At 33.4% G+C, this 16,103-nt stretch overlaps 1 protein-coding gene across 1 annotated transcript; it reads left to right on the top strand.

Annotated features, from left to right (window-relative positions):
- Window positions 1-1,226: 1,226 nt before the first annotated feature.
- LOC128554600 (guanylate-binding protein 1-like) lies at window positions 1,227-15,172 on the top strand (the record flags this gene model as incomplete). The annotated part of the gene is made up of 12 exons (XM_053535870.1): window positions 1,227-1,349; window positions 2,204-2,254; window positions 3,217-3,404; window positions 3,656-3,798; window positions 7,749-7,858; window positions 9,422-9,843; window positions 10,189-10,469; window positions 10,724-10,942; window positions 11,640-11,730; window positions 12,422-13,015; window positions 14,501-14,664; window positions 15,152-15,172. Coding segments are annotated over exons 1-12 (2,373 nt in total), but the record flags the coding sequence as incomplete, so codon positions are not given.
- Between the last annotated feature and the right edge of the window lie 931 nt (window positions 15,173-16,103).

Here is a 16,103-nt window from a genome sequence, read left to right as displayed (position 1 = left end):
GCATGTATTAAACAATATCCATTACGTATTAGACATTCGGTAGTTATAATTCATGTTTGATCAATGTAAAACATTTAGATATCATAATCTAGTACAATCTATTTAACTTTGATTGAAACATTAAAGTATATTAAATGTAGTAGCAGTAGTATGTATAAATTTGTCGTAGTTATTTAACAGATATAGTACTATATTTAGTTTAAATACCAAGAAGAAGTTTCATTTCTGATAAAGTTATTATAGAGAAAGCAGGTAAGTCGAATTTAGCAAAATTATTAAGCGTGACAGCTGGTAAAATTTAATTGGGGTAGATAGTACACAACATTCGACATGATTTAGAAAAAAAGATCGAAATACGATAGACAAATTTTGCAGACTTAAAAAAAGATAAAGGGCTTAAAATAAATAAGGAGGTAAATACCTTTAGGTATAAAAAAAAAAGTCATTTGAGCTGAAAGTCATTATTTTCTACTTACTTAGTGCACAAAATCAGTAAAAAACGTGGCTTCTAAAATTAAGTGCTTCAATAAACCATTACTAACGAATTTCGTATTGCTCAACTATTCTATGTAGACAGGTACATTTCTTCCAAGTTTTTAAAAGTTAGTAGTGTCTAAGATGGAGTTTGTTTAAAGCTCTATTAACAAGTTTTTATTTGAGGCGACTCTCGAGGTGATTTTATGTCAAGGCTGCCTTTGTAATAAACAACTATATTAACCTATTAACCAATGTATAAAAAACTAGTCTGGGTACTTTCAGAACACCATATTACTTTTAACGAGGAATGCATCGAAACAGTACAATTTTTTAATGAAATCTGCATCTATTATGCTACCATATCATGTTGCAGTATCGCGCATGAATACAGGAAAAACTTCATCTGTGCAATATATGATAAGCAAGAGTTTCATTTCTGAAATAACACATAAAAACGGTTTTCATTTATTGAATACTTCAGTGACATTGTTGGTGGTGCACAAGTAGCTAAACGTTGAAAATAAATCACTGTCAATGTTTTGTTTACTTGTTTTGTTGCGTTTAACGTCGGTCCGACACAATTTTAGGTCATATTCCTTTACGATTTCATGCTTGAGAAAGACCCCAGGTGCCCCTTCAAGCATTATTCATCACGGGCGGACGCTTGGTAGAACCATCAACCTTCATGTGCTTGGTTAACATTTTTGTTTTTGTTTTCTAGAAAAGATTGTGTTACAATATGACGGAATAAAATATTGCTTAACCATTACAGACAAATAAAGGATGAGCAAAGAAAGTCCACCACAGCGGCGCAATACCGGAAAGCTGTCAGCAAGTAGACTAGGCAAATTTGATAATTTGCCTTTTCCACGGTAAGTTTGAAAATATGCTCAAGTTTTTAAATGTGACTTAGAAAAATTGGTAAACAATACATAAGGAATAATTGTATTGGTATCGTAATAAACCTGTGAAGAGCTACACGAGAAACTTTATTTTAAGGCATCAATTTACTGACTCAAATGTTTTGTTAATAAAAATAAAAAATAAAGTCAAAACTCAACAAATTTTATTACTGTGTGCTTTTGTTTAATTTTGAACGTTCACAAAAGATTAGAAGTGGTTCAGGTCTTAAAGAAAAAGTAAGTATTTCTTTGAACTAGATGATTTAAACTTGATTATATCAAAAGAAGTTTGAGTTTATCAAAAGCTGCTTTTTGTCCTAAATAATTGCAGCTAAATTATGTCAAAAGCTTACGCTTGTACCAGATTGTTTTAGCTTAATGATGCCGAAAGCTCGCGTTTGTACAAGATAGTTATAGCTTATGTCGAAAACTTGATTATGTCGAAAGCTTATTTTGGTAAAAGATTGTTGTAGCTTGATAATGTCGAAAAAGGTAAAGGTAAATCTTATGTTATTACAAACTTGTTCTCGCTTAATTACATCTAAAGCTTACAAACATTATTATAGCTTGATTATTGCGGAAGTGTAGCTCTGTACTAGGCTATTATAGCTGTAATATGTCGAAAGCTTAATTGTACTAGATTATTATAGCTTGATTATGTCGATAAAATAATTTTCAGTCTCTTCAGGCTTTTTTTTTGATGACAGAACATTAGTTTCACATGAGAGGTTGATAGATATCATACCAGCGAAGGTCGAATAAAGGCCTTAAGCAGTTATAACAAAAGTAATAAAAATTAATTTGGCATTATTTATTATTTACAGCTCGTCAGTTGGGAAAAAGAAAAGTCCAGACAAACCGACGACTATACCGCCGTACGTCTTTTACACTTAATACTTAACAAATATGAAACAAATATCAATTGTTAGAGTCATTAATTAGTACCTTTAGCGTATTTTAGTGTTATCCATAGTTGAACATATATAAAGGTTCCAGTTTTAAGTTTATCAGCAATAATAAGTGTTTGTATTCATATACTCGACTGATTTTCATTAACTCGACTATTTGAAAAATGATGCGAGCTATTCTACTCACCAGGCTCTGGCATTCAAGACGACAATTCTGAAGCCACTATATTTATATGATTAACCAACCTAATGTCATAATCAAGTTAGATAGGAAAACACTTGTTTCGTTTCAGGCATGTAATAGACCTTTTTCGACTTTGATAATTTGATTAAAGTTGTTTTTCCTGTAAACTTCACAGAAGGGTAATTGTGCCAATCAACACCGAAAACATAACATAATCTGAAATGAAATCTAGGCAGGGGCTTTTGAGAAGCGCGTGCACATTGATTCCCTGAATACCAGCCGAAGTTAAATAACTCTTGGTGGAATAATTTGCATTTTTATTTGACTTTTACCTCTTTAACGTATTTACAGGAAACCAGATTTTCCGACAGAAAGAATCACACGGCCAGTGTCAAAAGAGCCAACTCTGTACGTGTTTCCAATTTAGTAAATAGATATAAAAGAGGCACTCCTTTATTCAATCAATGACATCAACAGTTGCTGACTAATAATCAGAGCAAGGTTATAAGTCACTCTGGTAGATATTGATGCCATGTTGTTTTTCTTTTCTCCTCCTTTTCCATTGGTAAATGGAGTGAGTGAATACATCTTGTAGCTACTCTTTGTATGTAGTCTTTTATGTAAGGTTGCTTTATAAAATGTGTTTTATGCTACATAGATTCATTTTCCCCTTTCCAGATACAGTTCTGTGAAAGCAGTATGCAATACATGATAAGGTCTACAACATGTTTAACTTTTACCTTAGGCCTGGCAATTCAATATTTCATTCACCCATGATTCTGGTATCAACTGTTGATGGTAAACCGACATGCGACCAGTCGACCTTAACCAAACTGAGAGAAATAGAGAAACCACTGAACATAGTTTCTGTAGTTGGAACACTGAGAACTGGAAAGTCATTCATCTTGAATAAACTGGCCAGACACGGTTCAGGTATATACGATATCAATGCTTTTGCACATACTTGTATGTATATCGTATACACGTGTAATATCTCCTGTTGTAGATTTTTGCCGTCGTTATTTTTATTGAATAAGTTATTCAGATATAGCATTACGAAGAAAGCAATAACTGCTTTGTCCGAGAATGTTCCTTTATTTCCTAATGTTATTTCTTTTAAAATGTAAAAAATATATGTGCAGTAATGATCCTTAATACATTGTATTAGTATATTCTTTCTTCAGCCGATGCCAATTCTTGGTTCGAGATGGGTCACACAACGACAGCTGTGACAAAAGGTATATGGGTAATGTGTCGTCCACATCCAACACAGGAAGACCAAGTTCTTGTTTTACTAGATACAGAAGGGATTGATGATCCTGATAAGGTATGTTAGTAGAGTAAGTAATAAAGTAATCATACTAAAAGGTCCCAAGGTAATTCATGCTACAAAGCAATTATACTAAAATGTTATCAGGTATTTCAGGTAAAACAGCAGTCATGCTAAAAGATTATAGAAATATGTGTATCTTACATGCATGTATACATACTTTGGTAAACGAATATGTGTGATAGGGATGGAATGTATTTTAAATGAAATTCATAAACATAAGTCAGAGTTCTTTTAACGATACCTTTACTGATTTCTCTACCACATTTCAATGTTAAAGACCCACCACGACCTAGTGACCTCCTTTTTTCCTCCCACATGAACTTCGTGTAGATCAGTCTGATAATACTGGTATAATACAGCTATTCTACATGATGACAGGTGGACAATTTAGGCCCTCCCTGAATTAATGTGTTTTTACAACTTCATCTGCAAACTTATTCAGTCATTTTCTTTTCAGTATAGTTTTATAAACATAGAATAATAGCTTTCTTACACTGTAGAAACAAAGTGTGGTCTAAACTCACCTTAATACTTCAAGTACTGTGCATACTACTACATCAACTTAACAATATAATTAGACATTAAATACATTGTATTGGCCTTATATACTAGTATGTCACTATCATTTTGTAACTAAATACTTGTAATTTCTCATTTTCTTCATGCAAAGCATGTATATTTACCATCATGAAAATGCATTTATTTTGTGGTGCGTCTTTAACATAATTATGGTCAGATATGCGGCCTATTAAATAGTTTCACATGACTAACTTTAATGAGATTAAAGTCCCACCACTATATTCATTCAATGAAATACTTAGAAATTAAACAAATTGTCTTGGTCTAATATATGTCGCGTGAAATAAGTTTAATTACCATCTTGGAAATACAGAACAGAACATATAACAGAACATATAGTTTATTAAGACTTAAGCCTAACAGCCCGTCGTCATAAATAATACAATTTTACAAACATGCAAGCACAAAGAAATGGTAATACATGTCAATACAGTCAAAACTTGTCAAAACGTGTGAGAGTGTTCATTTACATCGCCCAATAAATGTATAACAATCGTGGCAAATGTACATCAACTTTAAACTACAGTCGGTACCTTGACATTATAGATAAAAATATCAACAACAAACTTTAATTTATGTTTACCTGGTTTCTAACCTCAAATGCATGGATACAAATTTTAGCTAGTTTTATTAATACTGATTTCCTATCCGAGTTTATAGGAGATATAAATTTAAAAACGCTCGGGTGTCTTACATAATATCTTGGAATAAACTGCTGTCTAAGATTACTATAATATGGACATTTTAAAACAAAGTGAAATTCGTCCTCTAAATCATTCAAATCACACATGGTACATTTTATTTGACTTCTATCTACTTGTCTATGTCTTCCCGTTTCAATAGCAAAATTGTGTGAACTTAATCTTAACTTTGCAATTACATTTCTGTATTTTTTATTTGTCTAAAATGTCTAAGTATTCAGATTTTACATATGACAACTTAATTTCTCTGTATTTGTATAACGATGTACACGCGTTCATATTTGTACGCCAGTTCTGAATATAAATATCTCTCAGTCTTAGCCTAAATTCTGGTATAAACATATTTATATTTACAGATTCCGGAAATAACCAAATTTCGTTTCCAGCATATGACGATCTATATTGCCTATTCAGTGCCCCACCCTTACGAAAAACTACTATTTTGGTATTTTGAACATTAACCGTTAACTTCCATTTATTACAATACTGCTCTAAGCTATTCAGCGAGTTATGTAATCCTTCCATAGTTTCGGATAACAATACCGCATCATATGCAAATAATATCAAAAAAAAATTGATATCTGCTCAACTGTTAAACATGCGTTTATATTTTGTTGTAAGTGCATTTCAATATCATTTAAGAATAACGAGAACATAATTGGTGAAGTAATTTCCCCTTGAAATAATCCGATTTCACATTTGAAAGAATCAGACAAAGTATTCATGTGCCTAACACATAATTTTACTTCATTGTACATAGACCTAAGAAGTGAAAGCATTTTTCCGTCTATTCCCAGTTTAATTAATTTAAACCATAAACGATTTCTGTCAGTTAAATCGTAAGCTTTCTGGTAATCCACAAAGCAGCAAAACAAATTATTTTTATTCTTGAACTGGTTCTCAATCAAAGAATGCAAAATAAAGACAGCATCCACTGTTCCATATCTATTTTTGAATCCAAACTGTGCATCGGTCAAAATGCCGTTTTGCTCAGCCCACTGTTTAAGCCGTTCATTAATAATAACAGTGAAAAGTTCCGCGAAACAGCTTATCAAAGTTATACCTCTAAAGTTATTTGAGTCCGTATTATCTCCTTTTTTATATAACGGTATAATAATGCCCGAAGACCAGCTTCGGGGGAATGTTATTGTATTAAGTATATGGTTAAAAAATAATTGTAACGACGGGACTATTACCTGTATAGTTTATTTTAAATATTCGTATTAAATATTGTCGAGCGAACAAGCTTTATTATTACCAAGCTTCTTTGACGCGCGTAATATCTCCGACGCCGTTATAGGGTTATCAAGTTCCTTGTACGAAGGGTTTGACAAATCAACGTCATTGTCGAAATTTTGCAAAAACTCTATATATTCTTCATTATTTTCATGTTCAGCTGCGGCCAATTGTTTAAAATGTTCATAAAATTGATCAAGAGTTATGTTTTCATTATTACCATTTTGTGTATTTCGTTTAAACATTTTCCAAAATTCGCGCGGCGTTTTTCTTCTCATGTCGTTCATTTTTTTACTCAACTCGCGATGGAAGTTTGACTTACTTTTCTTACATGTATTTTTGTAATCTCGCTTCTTATGTATAAGACATTGTCGAGTAACATCGTTAGTATTTAAATTGTATTGATACAATGCTTGTTTGTATAACTCACGTCTTTGCTGACACTCATCACTGAACCATTTTTTCTTATATCTGTCCGTATCTGTGAAATATGTACCACCGTACCTAACGGTATTTACAAAATATTTATCTGCCTTTACTTGAAAGAAATTAGTAAATATATTAGCTAACGAGTCTGAATCACAACCGTTATTTATGTTTTCCTGCAGATGTAACTCAAGATTTCTGCTACCCGTCATTACATCATTCACAAAATTTTCTTTGTATTTCGGGTTTTTGTGAAATCCCGTGTCGCTCGCGGTAAATATGCATCAATTAAAAGCGGGTCAGTATTGCCTAGCGCGTGATCATTATTGATAAAACAATACAGTTATTTTGTATTTCCATGATGGTGACTATACATGATTATGCATGATTTGCATATAGAAATTTGAGAAATTCAAGTATCAAGTTACAAATTGACGGTGACATATATAAGGCCAAGACGATGTGTTTAATGTCTAAATATAATTTGAAATTACTGTAGAAGTTTGCACTTTACTTGATGTATTAAGACGAGTTTACACCACACGTTTTACCTACAGTGTAAGGCAGGTATTATTCTATGTTTTAAAGCTTTACTGCAAAGAGATTGACTGAATAAGTTTGCAGATGAAGTTGTGAAAACACCTTAATTCAGGAGGAGCCTAAATTGTCCACCCGTCATGTTGTAGGATAACTGCATTAAACAAGTAAGATCAGAATGATTTGCACGAAGTTCATGTGGCAGGATGAAGTAGGTCACTAGGTTGTGAAAGGTCTTTAAAACGACTACGCGACGTCGTTTCCTGATCATAACCGTTTAAATATTGTACCAGATCGTCAATATTATCAAGCTCATTTATACATTTCATTGTTTCTGCTGGCGCTGACAGTCTTCTTAATTACGAGATGAAATGCCGATATTTGATTTGTACTTCTATAATGATTTGCATTAGCACCTGTTATATTGAATTCACAACATTATCAATACTATCAATGTATATCTAGGTCGATATAGAAGACGACAAAAACCTGTTTGTACTTGCCACGCTTTTATCCAGCACAATGGTTTACAATACAGTAGCGAATTTGGACAAAACTGTCTTTGAAAAATTTAAGTATCCTTTGTCTTTGTAATTATAACGTGAATGGATGCAATGACTAAGAATTCTATATCTTCTTATATCTGCACGCCTCCTTATTTGTTATCGTTTTAGTTTATTACAAATCATTCCCTAAAATAACCATGTTTCTTCATCCATGTTTACTTTCCATAATGCAACAAGGCTGTTACATATTCATGACTCTTTGCATGTATAATACCTACATCCACATTCCACTGCGTAGTATGAATGTAAATTAGATTATATTTTTATGCTTTTGTTATCTTAAATACCAATTAGAGCCGGCACTAGAATAATACGGATGTTCAGTCTGAACAGGGTATTAGTGTCAAGTGATAGAAACGATAGCAATTCTTATGTGATTCGGATGGTTTGTTTCTTTCGGTTGTTTTTTAACAGTGCTTCAGCTATGTAACGATGGACACAATTTATCCAGTTTTCTTGGTTTCTGTACTAACACGTTCTACTGAAGTAACTGATAACTTTACGGGAGTTGGAGGTACGTTACGGTGCATAATGCTTCGCCGAGGACTCACAGCATTGTGAGTCAGTATAATGTAACGGTGGAAAGTTAACCTAACCAGTGTTCTTGGATTCTGTACAAGTACTTACATGTTCTGGGCAAGTAACTTATAACTTAACGCGAATAAGAGGTGGAGATCGAGTGATTTCAAACTCAAATTTTTTTATGCGTTGCTTAATGCCTCGCCGAGGACTCAGCTATGTGTTCAGTAGATCTGCGCTCTCCCTATTGTGCTAAGCGAATAGGATGAATTTCTGTCAAATATTTTACTGTTTTAATTTAAGTTGTAAGCTATATTATAGAAGTCTCTTTACTAGATGGTAGAAATGACAGGTAAATTTTAATAAGACCATGAGTCATTTTTCAACAGTCAAATTTTGTCTCCAGTTTTCAACATCTAACAAATCAGATTTTCCTCTCCCTTCTTCATATGCATTTCGTTTGTACATATCTTGCTAGGATATTGTTGCGTAACAACACAACCTAGTAAATATAAAAAACTGTGTTTGAAATTGTTTTGTTCAGTACATTGAAATCACGTAAACATTTCTATTGTTTTAATTTATTGTTGATAGTAGCGGCACCAGAACTCGATCTAAGACATAAGAACGGTTCCTTTCTATTGGTCAAATTGGCTGGGGGTGGGGGTGGGGGGTGGGCTCCGTGGCCGAGCGGTTAAGGTCGCTGACTTGAAATCATTTGCACCTCATCGATGTGGGTTCGAGCCTCACTCGGGGCGTTAAATTCTTTATCCAGCTGGCTTACGGAAGGTCGCTGCCCGCTCGTGATGAAATAACGCACGGAGGGGCACCTGGGGTCTTCCTCCACCATCAAAGCTGGAAAGTTGCCATATGACCTATAATGTGTCGGTGCGACGTTAAACCCAACAAAATAAATAAATAAATTCATCGAAAATTCAAATTGTGGCACCGCCTTAACTCATGTGAATTTCGTCAAATTACTATAGAAAAAGAAAATTTAAATTAAGTACTGAATTACACACCAAAATGTCAATTTTCTTTGACCGCATACAGATTTTTAAACAGAATCAAGACATCAGTAAAAGTCAGCGGCTCAGAAGAAGACGATTCTATCCTTGATTTCTTTTTCCCAAATTTCGTTCTCACACTAAGGGATGTTACTCTTAAAACTGAGGACGATGATACCTATCTGGAAGATAAGTTAAAGCTTAAACGACGCGAAAAGGACGAAAATATCAGAGAAGACTTCTTAAAAGAATATAATCTTCCAAGAATTCTCGTCCGAAGATATTTCAAAAACAGAAAATGCTTCCGGTTTAGGAAACCAGTAAAGACAGATCTTCTGGAAAAATTGATGACGCTACCAGAGAATACATTGAAGTCAGAATTTCAGGAAACACTAAACAAGTTCCGAAAGTACATATTTTCTTGTGAGCCAAAGTTAATGAAATCAGGAAAAGCAATAAATGGCAGGAGTAAGTACAGCTTATACGTGATCAGTTTCTTACAATACTGGATTCATAAGTGAACTTGTATTAATTGTTGTTTCAAGCATTCAAACTTAATATAAACTGAAATGTCGTAAAATGGCGAACTTAAAAAAAAGTGATGTTGCAGATGTCGTTTCATTGATAATCATCACATCCAAACATCCAGAAATATCTTTAATGTTCTGAACTGATTTATGTTGTAGTTGTGTTTTGTTCATAAATATACTTACTGTTTAAAACTGCGCTATGGTTTCTATTTTTTTTATTAATGTGTTAAGTATTTAAAGAAGCTTTTTGTTATTAACATGGCATATATTGTTGTATTTATAGTGTTGAGTTCCCTATTGCTGAATTATGTCCATTCCATACAAGTTGGAGAATCTCCGTGTTTGACAAGCGCAATGATATCGATGTCGGCAGTGGAAAATACACATGTAGTCCAGAAAGCATCGGAAATTTATAAACGTGAAATGCAAAGACGTCTAGCTTCCCATTCACCGAGCGAAAACGGTCTTGTTAACTATCACAAGGACAGTATGAAAGCTGCTCTTGAAGTTTTGAAGTCTGGACTAATTATTGACGATGAACAAATTTATGAAGAACAGGCAATGGTAAATAAAAGTCTTAAGAATTTGAGAAGTTTATGATAATAAACGTTATAAGAAAATTAAACTTTAGTAGTTTAAGTTTGATGTTGTCATCGTGCAACATGGATATAAGATATCGATACGAATGTGAAGTTGTCCCTTTCTTCCTGTGAGAAAATATATCCTACATACTCATCGCTTGTTATACCACAATTAGCGTCTTCTTTTGACCAATAATAACTTTATACTTTTCAATTAATTTCAATTGATACTTTTAGATTTGCTTCAAAAACCAGTTTGAAAAATTCAAGAATATTGTCAAGGAAGATTTAAAAGCAAAATGTTTGCATACACTTGGGAGGCTGGATACAACGAAAATACAAGTGAAGATAAAAAATCGCAAATACTGTACACCAACAGGCTATGATGATTATATGAAAGATATAGACTTGTTGATACAGCAGTTCAATAGAGAAGCAGGTTACATGGGATCTGTGGTAAGCTATATCTCTGAAGTTTCGTTTAGCATTTAGTGCATTGATTCAAGTTTCTGTTCGGCTAAGTTTTAAAGATTTATCATACGTTTCAATAAGTTGGTTAATACTTGCTTATGAGTTTTGTCTTTTGGCAGTTTTCGATATTCTATTTTGTTTGGTTCAGCCCATTGTTTTCTTGTTGAGGGCAATCCCTTTATTTTTAACAGGTACCATACGCCGCTTTTCATTGAATTGAACTCTGCGTTTAATTGACTGTTCGTTGTCTTTTGCTGTATGAACACATCTGTGGTTGTCTCAAAATTATATGTTCTACTTGCAATATTTGGAAATCTTGAGCTCTGCTTAACCTGGGGCTAGAGAGCGTGAACGGTAGCTTGCATTTCTACTACCGTCCATGAACAGGCTTAAACAAACCGAGCCTGCAACATTATCATATTTGTCTTGCTGGGCGACCTATGGAGCTTCCACTTCTTCTATTTATTTCAATATATAGAATAATGTATGTATATTATTCGTACCTGAAATGTCTAATCATAAGAAATGACATACTCTCCCAGCTACGATACTGAAATTGCAGTTTGGAAGGCTTCTCGGTCATTTTTTAAGCAAACAAATGCATCCAAGCAAATCACAACAGAGTTTGATTTTGATTAAATGTAAATTTATTGAACTGATCTGTATTTTTATTTTTTTAAAGGCGAGATTCGTTCTTCAAGAGTTTCTTGATAAAAAGGTAGAAGAAGAGGAAATTGTGTACAAAATGATTCTACAGGCACTTGATGGGCAAGGTAAGAGTTTTTATGTCTGTCAAAAGATATCAGAATATTCAGCAAATGAAAGGCTATATAGAATTCTGAACACAGGCAAATGTACATTGTTTCATTTATGTGAAATAAGGACACAAGTTTTCCAATATTTTTTCGTCAGACCTTATATTCATGGTATTGAACGCATGCTAATGCATTATTTCTGGACAAAATGTGCCACAATACATAAATTTCGGAATTGTGCTATTTTAAGTACATGATCTGATGCAATATTTAGTAATAAATGCCACAGGTTATTTCATAAAATACGAATGAAAATTTAGTCATATTACCCTAATAATAAACCAAACGTGTTGGAATAACTCGGAATGATTTTAAATATATATTCATTTCAAGTTTAATGCATGTTTCGATATTGAGTTTCTTTTTAATTTATTTCATTTAAAAGAGTAGTACACTGTATATTTCCTATATAGAACCTTAAATATACATGAATCTAGATCTCTCTCCGTACATATGGCTTAACATGCTGTAATATGGTATCTCTTACTCGTCTGTCTGAGCCTTCTTGTCAAAAATAGAAAATTCATGTGTGTTTTCTATTTTAGATGTATGCCTATTAAAGAAGTAGAATAGCTTCATTGTAAAACAAACATTCAGATTGATTTCTTTAAGACAGTTCACTGAATGACATTCATTTACTTATTTGCAGAAGGGTCAGCAAGGAGAAGGATCAAGCGCCCGAGTTTGTTCAGAGAAGAAGATGCTAACATTTTAAAGGAAGAAGAAGAAGTTGAAGAAGCAATTAGAGCTGATATTGAAATGTTACAAGTCAATGGCTTACAGAGCATTGGTACACAATACCTTGGTATGCTTAGGACAAAAATTGAAGAAGTAGACAGAGTGAAGAAAGAACTCACTCAGAGAAGCTCATACTACCATAAATTATGTAAAGAAACGGCACATTGGAAAGGCATTTTTGACAAGGCCACATTTAATCTTTCCCACTATAGGAAGCAGCTAAAATCAGTAACTGAGCAAAAAGAAACGGATATGCAAGGCACAACTTACAATGAGCCTTGGGAAGATGTTATAGGACCGCTTTGGAAGAAAGCGCTGGAGAAGGATGAATCCATAGACGAAGATGATGTCACGTCACAATGTTCTTTTGATGAGGAGGATTTCAAACCTGCAAAAGAAGAGTCAGCAAGTGGAGACGGTTTAACAGTTCTCCCTGACAGAATTTCGCCGGAGGGAATGTCTGATGACCCTGTTCCTGTTAAAGAACGGAGAAATTCTGATAAATGTAACATCCTATAAAAGCAACTGCTATAGGGCAATTGTGCTTGGCAGTGACGTGCGGATTGAAATTAGAATTAAGATTTTATGGGCTAATGTTTCATTTTCAGAAAAACATGATGTGCCCGAATGTGGCTAATGGAAAATTACCAGAACGGTTGTTGGTATATGCTTATACATGTACTGTGCAACTACATGTATGCATCATTTTCATTTCAGATACGTTGCATTATCCTGTCACTTGCAGTATTTTCGACCCGATATCAGGGTGCCGTATATCTTTTTTGATATACCGTCAGTTGACACGTGACCAGTGATATACGGTTGATCGATATTGTTGTCATAAGAAATTTTGTATTGAAACCATCACCATTGCGTTGGAAATGTCCGAACTAAGAAAATGAGTGGTCAAATAATGAGTTTTTATTCAAAAACGAAGAAGTTATTACGATTTTGTCGGTGATTACCTCATTTTATAAGTAACGTCATTACGAATATGACGTCATTAAAACGGTTGTCGCACACTTATTTTTGTAACATAAATTGCCAAATATCGGAAAATGAAGTAGTTACAAGATAAATAGAATAATAGGTTAGTGCCTAAGATGGAGAAAGTTTATCTGGCTCGGCTCCGGACGTTATCAGGTTCGCCTTCGGCTCACCTGATAACCTCCTCCACCTCGCCAGATAAACTTTCTCATATACGGCACTAACCTATTATTCTCTATTTACACTGTATAAATATATTATATTCTTGAAAATTACAAATCTTCAGAACCATGATTGAAAGCAAAATTTGAACAACGATTACATCTCGGTGCATCCGGACAAAGTACAGTAAACTGCAAATATATAATTTGACGCCCTGACGTATGCGTATTTCATACAAGAAAATCATATTTTACGACTGGTTGTTTTGTTCTCCTATAATGTATCTATATCTATGAAACTTTTATAATGAATTTGACTATGAATTGCCGTTAAAGAAATTGTTTTACAGAATGAAATATAGCCAAATTTCTATTGATATAAATTACACTACACAGAAACACAAATTGAAACACAATTGACAGATAAATATAAAATTTCTCGTTTCATAGCAAAAAATTTGTTAGACAAGTGATTATGTAGGAAACTATATGTATTATTTCACAAGGAGGGTGTGATGCATATGTTGTTCATGCTTTGGACTTGGTGTTTGGCATACTTGGGCATTTCGTCTTGATAGAGGAATGTTCTGTTGTCGGTTAGATGTTTTGACTTTCCGGACAGATTTTTCCTGGGTGTGTGAACACTGGTTTGGGGTGTTTGATGGTGTGTGTATTTCACCTTCCTTGTGAAGAGTTTAATGTTTGCATTCTTTTTGTTGTATTTTTAACGTTTTTTTGTGGTAAAGGCATGGTTATACACTGATATCTTTTGTAAAAAAGTATGATTAGTACTAGTATCTGTTTTGCTGCATATTGTTTTTATTTTAATTTTATTCTTACAGACGTGCGTCGTGTTTGCATAATAGGGGATTCCATGATTAAACATCTCCCTTCCATTGAAGGTGTTACAGTATATGCGTTTCCGGGGGCAACGATTGGAAACTTGTCTTTTTTGGTTACCTCAAAGGCGGTTCCACTAACAGACTTCAGTTTTGTGATTATTCACGTTGGTACAAACAACATTGCAAATGGTCATTCATTAGAAAGTATGGTTTCAGATTTTGCAAATTTAATAGCTACCATTCGTAAAATTAATAGGGATATTTCTATTATAGTCTCTTCAGTGTTACCCAGGCCCGTTGATAATATGCATACACAATCTGCAGTACGTCAATTTAATTTTTATCTGGGGGATGTTTTGGCTGCTGATTTAAATTTCAAATTTATACGTTCTTATAGGCCATTTTGTTTCAAAGGTGGTATCAAAAGATATTTATTTGCCAAGCTTGACGGTGGTCTTCATCTAAATACGGAAGGTTCAAATCGTTTAAGGTTCTTTTTCTTAAGAGTGATTTCAACCTTACCCTGAGCATTTGTGTTTTAGTTTTGAAACTATAACTTTATACAAGGAGACTTATTTAAAACAGCAGTCATTACTGGAATACTGTTAATATGTATCTGCATTGTGAGCATTTGTATTTCTTTAATTACAGAGTAGTGAAGTTGTTGCTTCGGTAAGTTAGGAAATTTAATGTTGTATATATATTTATTTGCTCGTTTGCCTTTTTTTTTTTTTTTTTTTTTTTTAGTTTATGCTTATTTTGGCTGTGGGTTGGCGGGTATTTCAGTTGTCAACTGGATTTATACTTAGTTTCTACCACATATTTAAAGTTGATTTTGTTTGATGTGATTACATGCATTACGTGACACATATGCTGACATTAAATAATATTTATATTACATTCATCGTTAATTCATTCTTTTCTTTAAATCTAAACATTGGGCTTTAATTGGTTTATTTTAAATTCGTTTAAAATATTTAATTCAAGCACACCTACTTTAGCCCAGTACATAATCATATTCCTTAGAATTGAACCGGTAACCAGTTTTTTATATTAATAGGTGTCATTGGTTATTGATTATCGATAATACAGGTATTTTGATTGGATTGCTTATTTCTTTATATTGAAAACCCGCGAAATTTAGCGTCACTTGGTTCTTAGTTTTTGATGTGTCACGTCATTTGAATTACCCGCCCTCCCGATTACAAATACCCTTTTCTATTATTGCTAGTTTTTAGTAATTTCCTGATTTGCTTTGCATATGTTGATGTGCATTATGATTTGCTTTTATTAATGCATGATGTTCTGTTGTATACAGCAGATAATTGCAAGTTTTATGTAATTTCTTGATTTGCTTTGCATATGTTGTTTTGCATAATGACTAGCTTTTATTTATGCATGATGTTTGTGGCTTCTGTCAGTTCGTATATCATAGCTTTATAAACCTAAGTTTAATACTAAGTTATTGATATTTATGAACGGTAGAACCGTATTTATGAACGGTAGATTGACATAGTTAGATTTGCATATTTGCTTACTGATATTTGCATGTCTTATAGTGTCTTAAGGTAAAATTACTTAGAAGATGTTCGGATACAGACGG

The sequence above is a fragment of the Mercenaria mercenaria genome, unplaced genomic scaffold, assembly GCF_021730395.1.
Source record: "Mercenaria mercenaria strain notata unplaced genomic scaffold, MADL_Memer_1 contig_561, whole genome shotgun sequence".
Lineage (NCBI taxonomy): Eukaryota > Metazoa > Mollusca > Bivalvia > Venerida > Veneridae > Mercenaria > Mercenaria mercenaria.
This window is presented reverse-complemented; position numbering and strand designations above follow the sequence as displayed.